This window comes from Nelumbo nucifera, chromosome 2 (assembly GCF_055504915.1).
Source record: "Nelumbo nucifera cultivar China Antique chromosome 2, China Antique-T2T, whole genome shotgun sequence".
Classification (NCBI taxonomy): domain Eukaryota; kingdom Viridiplantae; phylum Streptophyta; class Magnoliopsida; order Proteales; family Nelumbonaceae; genus Nelumbo; species Nelumbo nucifera.
In genome coordinates, this window is record NC_142650.1 from 58,318,698 (window position 1) to 58,331,332 (window position 12,635).

General features: G+C 40.0%; 1 protein-coding gene across 5 annotated transcripts in view; it reads left to right on the forward strand.

Moving 5' to 3' along the window:
- LOC104586173 (vacuolar protein sorting-associated protein 41 homolog) overlaps positions 1 to 12,635 on the forward strand; it is a 74,197-nt gene that overhangs the window by 43,274 nt on the left and 18,288 nt on the right. For all 5 annotated transcript variants that reach the window (XM_019200649.2, XM_010243331.3, XM_010243329.3 and 2 more), the window contains 6 exons: positions 2,562 to 2,665; positions 3,022 to 3,115; positions 3,244 to 3,399; positions 3,486 to 3,548; positions 3,691 to 3,756; positions 4,006 to 4,206. In XM_019200649.2, coding sequence (XP_019056194.1) covers positions 2,562 to 2,665; positions 3,022 to 3,115; positions 3,244 to 3,399; positions 3,486 to 3,548; positions 3,691 to 3,756; positions 4,006 to 4,206 — 684 coding nt within the window. The remainder of the gene's footprint in view (positions 1 to 2,561; positions 2,666 to 3,021; positions 3,116 to 3,243; positions 3,400 to 3,485; positions 3,549 to 3,690; positions 3,757 to 4,005; positions 4,207 to 12,635) is intronic.

The following is a 12,635-nucleotide window of genomic DNA, read 5'->3' on the forward strand; positions in this document are numbered from 1 at the left end:
CTGAAGAGAGGATTGAACTATTCTCTCTTCTCCTTCCCTTTCTTCCTTCTTCTTCCTCCATCTCCTTCAATCTTCTTCTTCTCTCTTGTTTTTCTTCTCTTTTATTTCAGATTATTGCAGGTGGGATTTTCAACTGCATTCAAAAAGCATCTGCTGAAATTCATGGTGTCAAATACAAATTTGGCAAAGGGAATAGGGTGCAGTTCTGAACAGACAGATGGTGTGGAGATTCATCATTACAGGATCTTTTCCCATCTCTATATGAAATAGCTTTAGACAAGGAAGCTCTGGTTGAGGAATGTTGTGAACAGAATCAAAATAGTGATTTGGAGTCTCTGCATCTGAAGAAACTTAAATGATTGGGCAATCCACATCAGCCAAACTTACAGATGAAAGAAAATGGGCTTGGGAATAGTCAGGTCAGTTCTCTGTACATTCTTTCTAGAAAATGATAACCCAATGCCAGGAAAACCATTTCCCTTGGTCCAAAATTTGGACGAACTATATACCATCAAAAGTGGCTTTTCTTGTTTGGACAGCTTGTTAAAGTCTAGTCGACAGGGGTAGTTCTCTAGAGGAAAAGCTGAAAAAGACGTCTAGACGAGGTCAGAACAAAACATGTGGCTCTGATACCATATTAACTTTAGGAAACAGTTAATAAAGTAGAATAAGGAAGAAAAATACAGTAGAAAGGTTTGGTTGATGGTGAGAGTAAAAGGAGAAAAGATGTGAAAAAGGGTTTTCATGAGAGAGAATCAAACAGTTCTCTCTTTCTGTCAACCCAAGTAATCTTCAGATTCTAATAATGTGACGAAAATTAGAATAATGCCCTCAGTAAGTTATTTGAATAGATAGACTAAAAGCAAAGGAAAAATAAGGACAAAAATACCCCTGTTGACTAGACTTTAACACAGCTGCTTTAGGAAGATGTTTTACAGTTGACACCTTAAAGAGAAGAGGTATGGTCTTAAATAGTAACACTGTTACAGATGCATATTATGTGGAGAATGTGCAGAATCCTCAAACTGCCTATTCATTCACTGTAATTTTTCCTATCAAGTATGACTGCTGGCCCTGTCCCATTTTGGTGTTAAGGGTTGCTTTCCAAAATCTCTACTGGGCCTTTTTTCAAGGGTGGAGACTGCAAGGTCTAAGCAGGAAAGGAAAGGTTTTGTGGAGCATATTACCAGCTTCTGTCAGCTAGGTGGTGTGGATTGTGGAAGGAGAGAAAGCTATGAATCTTTGAAAACATAAAAAAGAAAAAAAAGATTTGACAGTGGTGAAGAGGAATTTTAAAGGCCTTCTGTGCTCATGGCTTAGCATTCAGAATCCATTCCAAGGAATACAATTTAACAATTTTTTTTACAACAATCTCTTTATATTTGATGTATTTACGATAGTTTTTCTTTTGTACATTCCCAATGTACAGCTTCTCAATGTACATGGGCTGATGTAATTTTTTGGCTCTTTAATACAATACTTAAAAAAAAGTACCTGACTCAAAAACATCTTCTCATCCTTTCTGTGATGCTGACAAAGTTTATTGGTATATTTTACACTTGAGGCCACAAATAAGTAAATGTTGTACATGCCTTTGTGGGAAATAATGTTCACAGGTTAAAATTTTGATTGTGTTCACCAGGTAACATGGGGTCCATCAGGAATTGCAAGGGTTTACAGTGATTGTTTAGTAGTTTTAGCATTGCCAGGTTTGGTTGGCAAGAGCCAAGCTCTTCACATTGATACAGATTTCAGGTTATCATTGTCTATGGGATATCAAAACGATTATCATTGAGTGACACTCATATCATAGATTGTGATAAGATGGATAAAGTAAAGAATAGATCCAGTAGCTCCTGGAGATTGCTACTAGATTAGAGGGGCAAGGTCCTTGGCATCTACTGTGAATCCTTTGTTCCATGGCTTCCTAGATCAGATAATTCTCCAGTTGACATGCTTTCAAGAGAGAATGTTATGAGAAGTGATCTGTTGGGAGTGTTGATTCCTTACCAAGTTGAGGGTATTTGTGTCTTTTGCACAGGAAATTTAGGTCACCAGCTAGTCCTCGATTATATTTTTCGTTCTGAGCATGGCTATAATGTTATTAGATTTTTTGTCACTTGCACTTACAGCAACAGGATCTGATGAGCATCTGCTCAGGGAAAAAGATGACTTCCACTTTCCAGAACAAAATTTTCCTGTATTCTATATTAATGCAAATTCTACCTGCTATATGTTTAAGTATGTTTTACAATTAATTGATTACAGTTTTTATTGTTAATTGAATCTTGATGTCCTGATACTGAAAGATATAGATGCTCATTTTCTTGAACAAAAATCTTCTTTTTGATCTTTTGTAAAGTTCCAATTATATGAAAAAACATTGGGTGCTCGTGAACTTCAACTTACATGCTGTTGCAACTTTTTGTACGGAAAATTTCAATGGTTTGCCTGCAAATGTGGTGAATTCTTTCTTTTGTAGGTTCAGTTATCTCTGTGATATCGTCATATTTTGACTCTTGCACAGAATTAATTTGTTTTCTTATCCATGATATGTTCAGGTGGGATCAAGCTACCTGGATCATTTGATTTTGGAAAGGAAATATGCTGAAGCTGCATCTTTGTGTCCCAAGTTGTTGCGTGGATCTGTTGCTGCATGGGAGAGGTAAAATGCACTGTCCTGAAATCCAGAATGGATGTGACTCACTGATCTGCTCACAGAAAGATATGTGAAAAAATAAATATATTTTGAAGTAAAAAGAATAAAAGATTAATAGCTTATGTTTTAAACATATTTTGTGTTACTACATGCCTAAAACAAATATTATTCAGTACAAATCCTTATGAAGTCTTTTGCCAAGTCAATGTTTTGGAGAACCACTCATTTCAAAACTCAGCTTTGGGATTGGGTTCTGGATCAATGACCTGAATGTCTGGTTCTGAGGCTAGAAAACTTGTAAAGAGGATAACTTTTATGATATTCTGCACATTTCTTGTTAATTACTGATTTCTTTCTTACAGGTGGGTTTTCCACTTTGCTCATCTCCGCCAGCTTCCTGTGTTGGTCCCATACATTCCAACTGAAAACCCAAGATTGCGTGATACTGCTTATGAGGTCTGTAAACTGCTTATGAATCTGTAATTAAGTTAAGAATGCCAGCCAATCTGGCTGTCTTCTATTGTTCACACTGATATGCCAATGGGGAAGATCCCACTCTGCGAGTATTAATTTTTAATCTTCAGGTAGCTCTTGTAGCTCTGGCAACGAATCCATCTTTCCACAATGACCTCTTGGCAACTATTAAGTCTTGGCCGCCAGTGATATATTCTGCATCAACTGTGATTTCATCAATTGAACCTAAGCTTAAAACTTCATCTATGACTGAGACACTTGAAGAGGTGAGGTTTTATCAAATATAACATATTTTTTAATTTCTTTCTGTCTGTATGATTTCTCTCATAATGATATTTCCTTTTGATGTCAGGCATTGGCAGAACTTTATGTAATCAATGCACAATACGAGAAGGCTCTTGCATTATATGCTGATGTAAGTGCTGCAAGTACACATGAAAACATGTACATGTAACATGCCTACACTCAAGTGACACAAGAATGCAGTCATGAAATTGTGGCATATGTTTTGTCCTTGGGCTTAGGTTTGGTTTTTGTATTTTGTTTTCACTTTTCAGCTTATGAAGCCTGATATATTTGACTTCATCGACAAGCATAACTTGCATGATGCCATTTACGACAAGGTATGATAAATTCTTATCAGTTGAAAATTTTTGTAATAATATCATTTTAGTAGTTTTTAAAGAAAATAAGAATTTACTGATTTTTTTTTCATTTAAAGAGCCAGCATCTTGTCTCAGTTTGAAATGAACTGTATCCAACAATATGCTTTTGTTAGATATGGAAGGCGAGACTCATTTTTTCTGGTTTGATTACATATGCTACATCTTTACATGTTTAAGTTTATGCTATTATGGTTGTCTGCTTTGCAGGTTGTCCAACTGATGGTACTGGATTGTAAACGTGCAGTCTCCTTACTGATCCAACATAGGGACTTGGTTCCTCCGGCTGAAGTGGTTTCACAACTTTTAGATTCCTGTAATAAGTGCAACTCCAGACATTTCTTGTACTTGTATCTCCATTCACTGTTTGAAGTTAATCCACATGCTGGAAAGGACTTCCATGATATGCAGGTATGTGCAAAAACTGAATCCTGATCATTTTTCAAACTGAGACCATTTACTTTTTTTTTTTTATGGATTTCCATTACTTTGACTTATTGGCCTTTAAATAAATGTATAGGATCCACTTTAGCTTTTGAATTTTGATTATATTTTGTGAATTTTCTAGATTTCACTTTGATATCAAGCAGTTTTGAGAATTTAAACGAAGCCCTGTTCAAATTTCCTTAGCATTTTGATGAAAACCTTGAAACTTCATTATCCCATTGTGATCTTGAACAAGACTGGACTTGATGTTAGCATCAAAACTTAGAATATTGTTTCAATTCATCATCATCATCATCATCATCATCTATGCCTTGTACCAATTATATCGGGTCAACTACATCAATCATGTTTTGCCATTTTGTTCCGTTCAGTGTCATATCCATTGTTAAATTTTGCGTGCTTAAATCATTTATTGTTACTTCCACCCAAGTCTTTTTCAGTCTGTCCCTAGCTCTTGTGGTCCCTTCAACTTGTAACAGGTCACTTTTCCTAACAGGTGCTGTAGATTTTTTTTGATAATTACAGAAAAGGGAATTTTACGAAAAGAAACCACAAATTACATCCTGGTGTAGAGATTACACCACAAAACATTACAAAGATCTTTCCAGATTACATTCTTGAATCTCAATTGCTCTCCAAAAGAGGACCCTATATCTGACAAGGATAATTGAGCAAGTTGATTTTGTAATTTTAATTATTAATTTCTCCTCTTTTAAAAATGTCTTATGTTAAGAAGGATGAATCTATAATATTAGCAAAAATGGGGTTTGTTGACAGATGTTGTCGTACACATGTTTAGTACCGCAAGGGTACTTTTGTAATTTCTTCATACTTTATGTTGTACGACCAGCCTAGTATAAATAATAACATACTGCACACGCCTGCAGTGTTCTTTTGGGCTCTCAGTCCTCTTGCCTCTCCTCTCTTTTTCTCCTCTCTTTTCTCTTCTCTTCTCTTACTCAACATGGTATCAGAGCAAGTCGTCCAGGCTTGAAGGGTGATGTCAAGCTAATCTGATTTGTTCATCCTCCAATGTCGAGCAGTCAGTCTCTTCATCTCCCAGCCGTATCCATCTGCTGTTCGACCCTAAGCAAGAAGATGCCTGCCTGACTTTTCATCTTCCAGTGCAGAAAGGAGTTCTGGTTATAGAGAGTTTTCTATTTGATGTTCAAAGAAGTCTGCCAACATTGACTGTTCGGCTGTAGAGAGGCTATCATCTGATGTTCGTAGGGAAAGTTCTGGTTTATAGAGAGGCTATCATCTGATGTTCAAGAAGGTATTATCTACTATTCATCTACTGTTCGGGTGCCCTGGTATTCAACTGAAGTTTTTTTTTGTGTTTCTTTGCACCCATTGATGGACTGTTGATGCCCTAATATTCGACTGTGGTGTTCCTTTTTCTGTTACTTCTGTTCAGCTACCCTGTTGATGGACTGAAGTAGCTCTTTCTTTTTACTTTGATCTCATTGACTGTTCGGCTGCCCTGAAGTTGGCACTGTACCAGGTCTGCCGATTAGGTGTGTGGTGAACTTCACCTTGTATCTTCCATTCTGTTGAGAGGTCATATGATCTCTGTAAAACTGTAGGTCATACAGACCTGTTTATGTATTGCAACTGCAGTGTTTGTCTTTTGGATTCCTATAAAACTGTAGGTCATACAGACCTGTTTACGTACTGCAACAGCAGTGTTTGTTCTTGGATCCCTGTGAAACCGTAGGTCATAAGGACCTGTTTGTGTGCTGCAGTAGCAGTCTTTTTAGTGGACTGAAGGTCAGGAGGTGCCTGGTGCCTTCTGTAACAGCTCTGTGAGGCAGTGCTCCTTCTTTGGGTGCTGTTTTTTAAACCTGAAATCATGAGTGGTGAAGATTCAGCCACATCTGGAGTTTCTTCAATGCTGAATGGAATGAGTGGGGGTGGTGACTGTTAAAATAATTTAGTTGTTGATGTTAGGGTCTGTTTGGCTAGTTAAAGTGTTTTTTTTTATTTCGTTTTTTCACATTTGTTATGTCTGTTATTGTACTCAGGGGCACAAGGGTCTTTTCCCTTGTTATTTCTGCCGCCCTATATATATTATAATAAAGGTTGGCGCCGCGAGCACTGTTACATTGTAAATCCCTTCTCTTCTCTTCTCTCTTCTCTCTTCTTCTCTTCTCTTCTCTTCTCTTCCTCTTATTTCTGGCCGGCCATACTGTCAAGATGGTATCAGAGCGGGAATACTGACTACAGAGAGCAGATCGAACAACCTTTACTGAGAGAACAGATCGAACAGACTTGCTGAACCTGGGCGGAACAGAGATCTGAATCTGGACTGAGGAAAACTGCTCAACAACTGGTACAGTTCTTCCGTTTTCTCTTCTTTACCCTCCTTGGTCGTGTACCAAGTGAAAACCAAATGAATCTGGGCTGCTAAATGCTGTCGGATCTGTATACCTCTGTTTTTTTTGGATTGTGTGATCCTGTTCATGTGTTAAGACGACTGTAGGTCAAGGATGACCTGTCATCTCAATAATTTGACTTGATTATAAGTGATAAGGATCTCTCCTGCTGATTAATGGCTTTAGACATTCTGGAAGGCTGGTAGGTTGGGACTGTTAAAACCGTACAGGTCTGAAATCTGCCGAATATTGCCTCTGTTTTGTCCTGAATTTGGTACTGTTTGTGCTCAGCCTGTTTTTAAACCCAAGTGTGTGGGTGTGGACTGAGTGGAGCATTGTTTTGTGGAGTAAGGAGGGGTCCTAAGTCCGGTGTTTGGGACTGATTATCTGTTTTGACCATGTCGTCTGAGAATTCTGCTACTTCAGAGATTTCAGGGAGCCACAATGGAGTGAGTGGGGGAATGGATATGAGTTTTCCCATGGCTGTTATTCCCTTTGATGGTCTGAACTACCTTGAGTGGTCTAGGGGAATAAAACTCTACATTACTGCTAGGGGGAAAATAGGATACATCAATGGGAGAGTGAAGGAACCGAAGTATGGAAGTGCTGAATATGATAGGTGGAACCAAGAGAATAGTATGGTGATGTCTTGGCTCTTGGTTTCCATGCTGCCACAAGTATGGAAGACTTTTATGTGGGCTGAAACTGCTTGTGAGATATGGGAACAAGCGAAGTCCACCTATTTAGAGCAGAGACACTATGCTAAGATATATCAACTGCAAGCTGAATCCTCTACTAGCAAGCAAGGGGAGAGGAGTCTCTCGATGTACTATTCTGATTTGACATCGATATGGAAAGAACTTGATCACTATCAGAATGTGAATTGGAAGTGTGATGAAGATGCAAAGGCATATAAGTCACTTGTATCTCAGCAACGAGTTTTTGCTTTCTTCCTAGGGCTGAATCCTTCGTATGAGTCCATCAGGGTGCAGATCTTGGGTAGTAAAGACTTGCCATCAGTTCAGGAGGTGTATGCCTTGGTGCAGTTAGAAGAGAGTAGAAGAAGTGTGATGAATGGTGTAGAAGGGGAGTCAGTTGCCCTAGCTGTCCGGGGAAATTCAGATACAAATGTCGGAGGTGGTTTTAAAAAGGGTGACTCTCAGAAAAAGACAGATGATAAGAGCAAACTTTGGTGCACTCACTGCCAGAAGACACGACACATGAGAGATACATGTTAGGATCTCCATGGAAAACTTAAATGGGCACATGATTTGGGTAAGAAGCCAACACCTGATCGGGGCAAGAAACCAGGCCAACAGAATCAGAAAAGGTATAACTCAGCTAATATGGCGTCGATAGAGACTAGTCCTTTGGTAACTCAGGAGAGGCATCCCAGTTTTGACCCCAAGGAAGATATTATCAACTCCTTTCGTGAACATTTGGAATTGTATGGTAGGACTCTCCGCCAGATGGATTCTGGTTCTACTCTCTCTACCTCGTTTGCGTCTACATCAGGTAATGCTGCCACAGCCTTCCATGTGTCATCTTATACCACTGATTCTCCCTGGATAATTGACTCCGGAGTCTCAAACCACATGACCGGTAAGTCAAATTTGTTTCAGACATATAACCTTCTCACTGGGAGAGATAAGGTAAGACTAGCTGATGGTTCTTTGTCTACCATAGCTGGCCGAGGTACCATACCTCTCCCACTTGGCCTTACCCTTCCTAATATACTGCATGTTCTGAAATTACCTATTAATTTGCTGTCCATTAGTAGTCTAACTCACTCCTTGAATTGCTCAGTCACTTTTTTTCCGTCTTCATGTGTGTTTTAGGATTTGGCCTCGGGGAAGACGATTGGTAGAGGAAGCATGGTGGATGGTCTCTACGTGTTGGAGAATAATGCTGGTCTTGTGGCTACAGAGTCCATGAGTTCGTCAAGTGAGAGTCAAGCCTATTTATGGCATAGTCGTCTAGGTCACCTTTCTTTTGAGTCATTAAAGTTATGTTTCCAAAGTTGTTTGAGTCCTTGTCAGTGAGTCAGTTACAGTGTCAGACTTGTTAATTGAGTAAGCATTGTAGAAGTTCTTTACCTTTGCGAAATAAAAGATCTGAATTCCATTTTCATATTGTTTATTCTGATGTTTGGGGCCCTGTTACTCTACCTACTGAGGCTGGCTATAAGTACTTCATTACCTTGATTGATGATTATTCTAGATACACTTGGGTTTACCCTATGCGATCTCGAGATGAAGTGCCAAAAATTGTGAAAGATTTTCAACGCATGGTGTTCACTGAGTTTCAAACGGAAATCCATATCTTCCAGTTGGACAATGCGAAGGAATATTTCCATAGTGATCTCACAGAGTTTTTTGCTTCGAGTGGGTCACTTTAGCGAAGCTCTTGTGCCAGGACACCCCAAGAAAATGGTGTGACTGAACGGAAGAACCGCCACCTTCTTGAAGTAGCTCGTGGCTTATTAATTCATATGAATGTGCCAAAACGGTTTTGGATGGATGCAGTCTTGTGTGCTACATATATCATCAATCGCATGCCCTCTCGACTACTAGAGTATAAGGCCCCACATCAGCTTTTGTTCCCTACAGTCCCGTTGTCCACCATTCCGATGCGTGTTTTTGGGTGTCGTGGCTTTGTCCATAACCTGTCCCCTACTCGCGGTAAGCTTGATCCTCGGGCTATTCCTTGTGTTTTTCTTGGTTACCCTTTATCTCAAAAGGGGTATCGCTGCTATGATCCCACCTCTCGCAAGTACTATGTCTCCATTGATGTATCATTCTTTGAGAATCAACCTTTTTTCTCGGTTTCTCCTCAGGGGGAGAGTAGGGTTGAGGAGAAACAGGCGACTCAAACTCAACTACCTCCTTTACCCGATCCTCCTCCATTCCGGGTTTTTCATCGTCGCCATAAAAGCCAGCAGAGTTCAAGAGCTGTGGAACCTGACACTATGCAACCAACATCATCGGATTCACCCGAGGCAGATCCGTCTCATCAGCCAGGTACACTTGCTCCTGTTGATATGTCTGTTCCTCTAAATGTTGATTCACCTGTCATCAATGATCTTAATATTTCTATTGCTACGAGAAAGGGTGTTAGGTCTTGTACCACTAATCATCCTATCTCTAATTTTGTGTCCTATGATCATGTTTCACCTTCATACCGTGCCTTCCTCTCTTCTGTGGACGGTGTCCTTGTTCCTAAGAATGTGGTAGAAGCTTTGTCTAAACCTGAATGGACAGATGCAATGCAGGAAGAAATTGATGCGTTACACAAAAATGGCACTTGGGAGTTGGTAGACCTTCCTGAAGGGAAGGAACCAGTGGGTTGCAAGTGGGTGTTCACAGTGAAACACAAGGCTGATGGAACTGTTGAAAGGTACAAGGCTAGACTGGTAGCAAGAGGCTTTACACAGGTATATGGAGTGGACTATGCAGAGACTTTTGCTCCAGTAGCCAAGATGAACTCTATCAGGATTCTTCTTTCATTGGCAGCAAATCTTGACTGGGAACTTCACCAATTGGACATCAAAAATGCTTTCTTGAATGGTGACTTGGAAGAGGAAGTGTACATGACCCAACCCCCAGGGTTCTGTGCCAAAGGCAGTGAACAAAAGGTGTGCAGGTTAAAAAAATCTTTATATGGGTTGAAACAATCACCTTGGGCTTGGTTTAGTAAGTTCCATTTAGCAGTTCAACAGATGGGGTTCAAACAATGCCAGTCAGATCATACTCTATTTGTGAAAAGAGGTGAAGGTAAAATTGCAGCTCTTATTGTGTATGTGGATGACATAGTGATCGCAGGAGATTGGAAGGCTGAAATATAGAGACTAAAAAAATTCTTAGCCACTCAATTTGAGGTGAAAGATCTAGGCCCCTTACGTTCTTCCTTGGAATTGAAGTTGCCCGCTCTCACAAGGGCATCTTTATTTCCCAACGGAAATATGTACTAGATTTACTAGAAGATACAGGCAAGTTGGGGGTAAAACCAATTGATTCACCAATTGAATCTAATCATCATCTGGGAGACAGTCAGGGAGAGTTTTTGAAAGATGTGAAGAAGTTCCAGAGACTCATGGGGAGACTTTTGTATTTGTCTATGACCAGGCCTGATATTGCCTATGCAGTGGGTGTCCTTAGTCAATTCATGCACAACCCTAGGACAACTGACTTTGAAGCTGCAGAGAGGATCTTGAGATACCTCAAGAAGTTTCCCGGAGCTGGTTTGTTGTTCCAGAAACATGGTCACTTAAAGGTGGAAGTATATACTGATGCAGATTGGGCAGGAGCAGTCAATGACCGAAAGTCTACCAGTGGGTATTGTGCCTTTGTAGGAGGAAACCTGGTCACATGGAGAAGTAAAAAACAAAGTGTGGTGGCTAGATCTAGTGCTGAAGCAGAGTATAGAGCGATGGCTCATGGGGTTGCTGAAATCATGTGGATAAGAAATCTGTTAGGTGAATTGGGTTTCGCAGTGAGGAATCCTATGTCACTCTACTATGACAATAAAGCTGCCATCAATATTGCTGCTAATCCAGTCCTGCATGATAGGACGAAACACATTGAAGTGGACAAGCATTTTATCAGAGAGAAACTTGAAAATGGAGAAGTGTGTACACCATATGTCAGCTCAGAAGAACAACTTGTAGATATCTTCACCAAAGGTCTTCATCATGTGCGGCACAAAGATTTGTGTGACAAGTTGGGCATGATTGACATCTATGCTCCAACTTGAGGGGGAGTGTTAAAATAATTTAGTTGTTTGTGTTAGGGTTTGTTTGGCTAGTTAAAGTGTTTTTTTTATTTCGTTTTTTCACTTCTGTTATGTCTGTTGTTGTACTCAGGGGCACAAGGGTCTTTTCCCTTGTTATTTCTGTCGCCCTATATATATTATAATAAAGGCTGGCGCTGCCAACATTGTTACATTGCAAATCCCTTCTCTTCTCTTCTCTCTTCTTCTTCTCTTCTCTTCTCTTCCTCTTATTTCTAGCCAGCCACACTGTCAAGAGTGACCTATCCTTTCCTATGGCTGTTGTCCCTCTTGATGGTCTAAATTACCTAGAGTGGTCAAGAGGGATCAAGTTATACATCATTGCAAGGGGGAAGATAGGCTATATTAATGGGAAAATTAAAGAACCACACTCTGGGAGTGCTGAATATGATAGACGGAATCAGGAGAACAATATGGTTATGTCTTGGCTCTTGGTCTCCATGCAACCTCAAATAAGGAAGAATTTCATGTGGGCTGAAATTGCAAATGAGATCTGGGAACAAGTAAAATCTACATATTCAGAACTGCGACACTATGCCAAGATCTATCAACTGCAGGCATAATCGTCTACTTGTAGACAGGGGGAGAGGTGTTTATCAGTATATTACTCTGACTTGACTTCTGTCTGGAAGGAGTTGGACCATTACCAGAATGTGGATTGGAAGTGTGACGAGGATGCAAAACTGTACAAGAAACTTGTCTCCCAACAAAGAGTGTTTGCTTTCTTACATGGTCTGAATCCTATGTATGAATCTATCAGAGTACAAATTCTCAGTTCTAAGGATCTTCCATCAGTTTAGGAAGTTTATACTCTTGTACAATCTGAAGAGAGCAGAAGGAATTTGATGAACAACCCTGGTGGGGATGCAGTTGTGTTGGCAGCAAAAGGGGGTGTCTCTACTAGTGTGGGATCTTCTTCCAGGAAAGGAGATCTCCAGAAAAAAACAGAAGATAAGGACAAATTGTGGTGCACTCATTGCCAGAAACCCTGACACACCAAAGATACCTGTTGGGATCTTCATGGGAAACCAAAATGGGCTCAAGATCTGAATAAGAAGCAAGGTTCAGATGTGAATAAAAGGTCCGGACAGCAAGGTACAAAGAAATACAACATGGCCAACATGGCTACTCAGGAATATAAGCCCTCCATCCCTACTGTGACTCAGACACATCTCTTTGGATCTGACCTGAGGGAGGATATTATGAATTCCTTCTGTGACCATTTAGAGC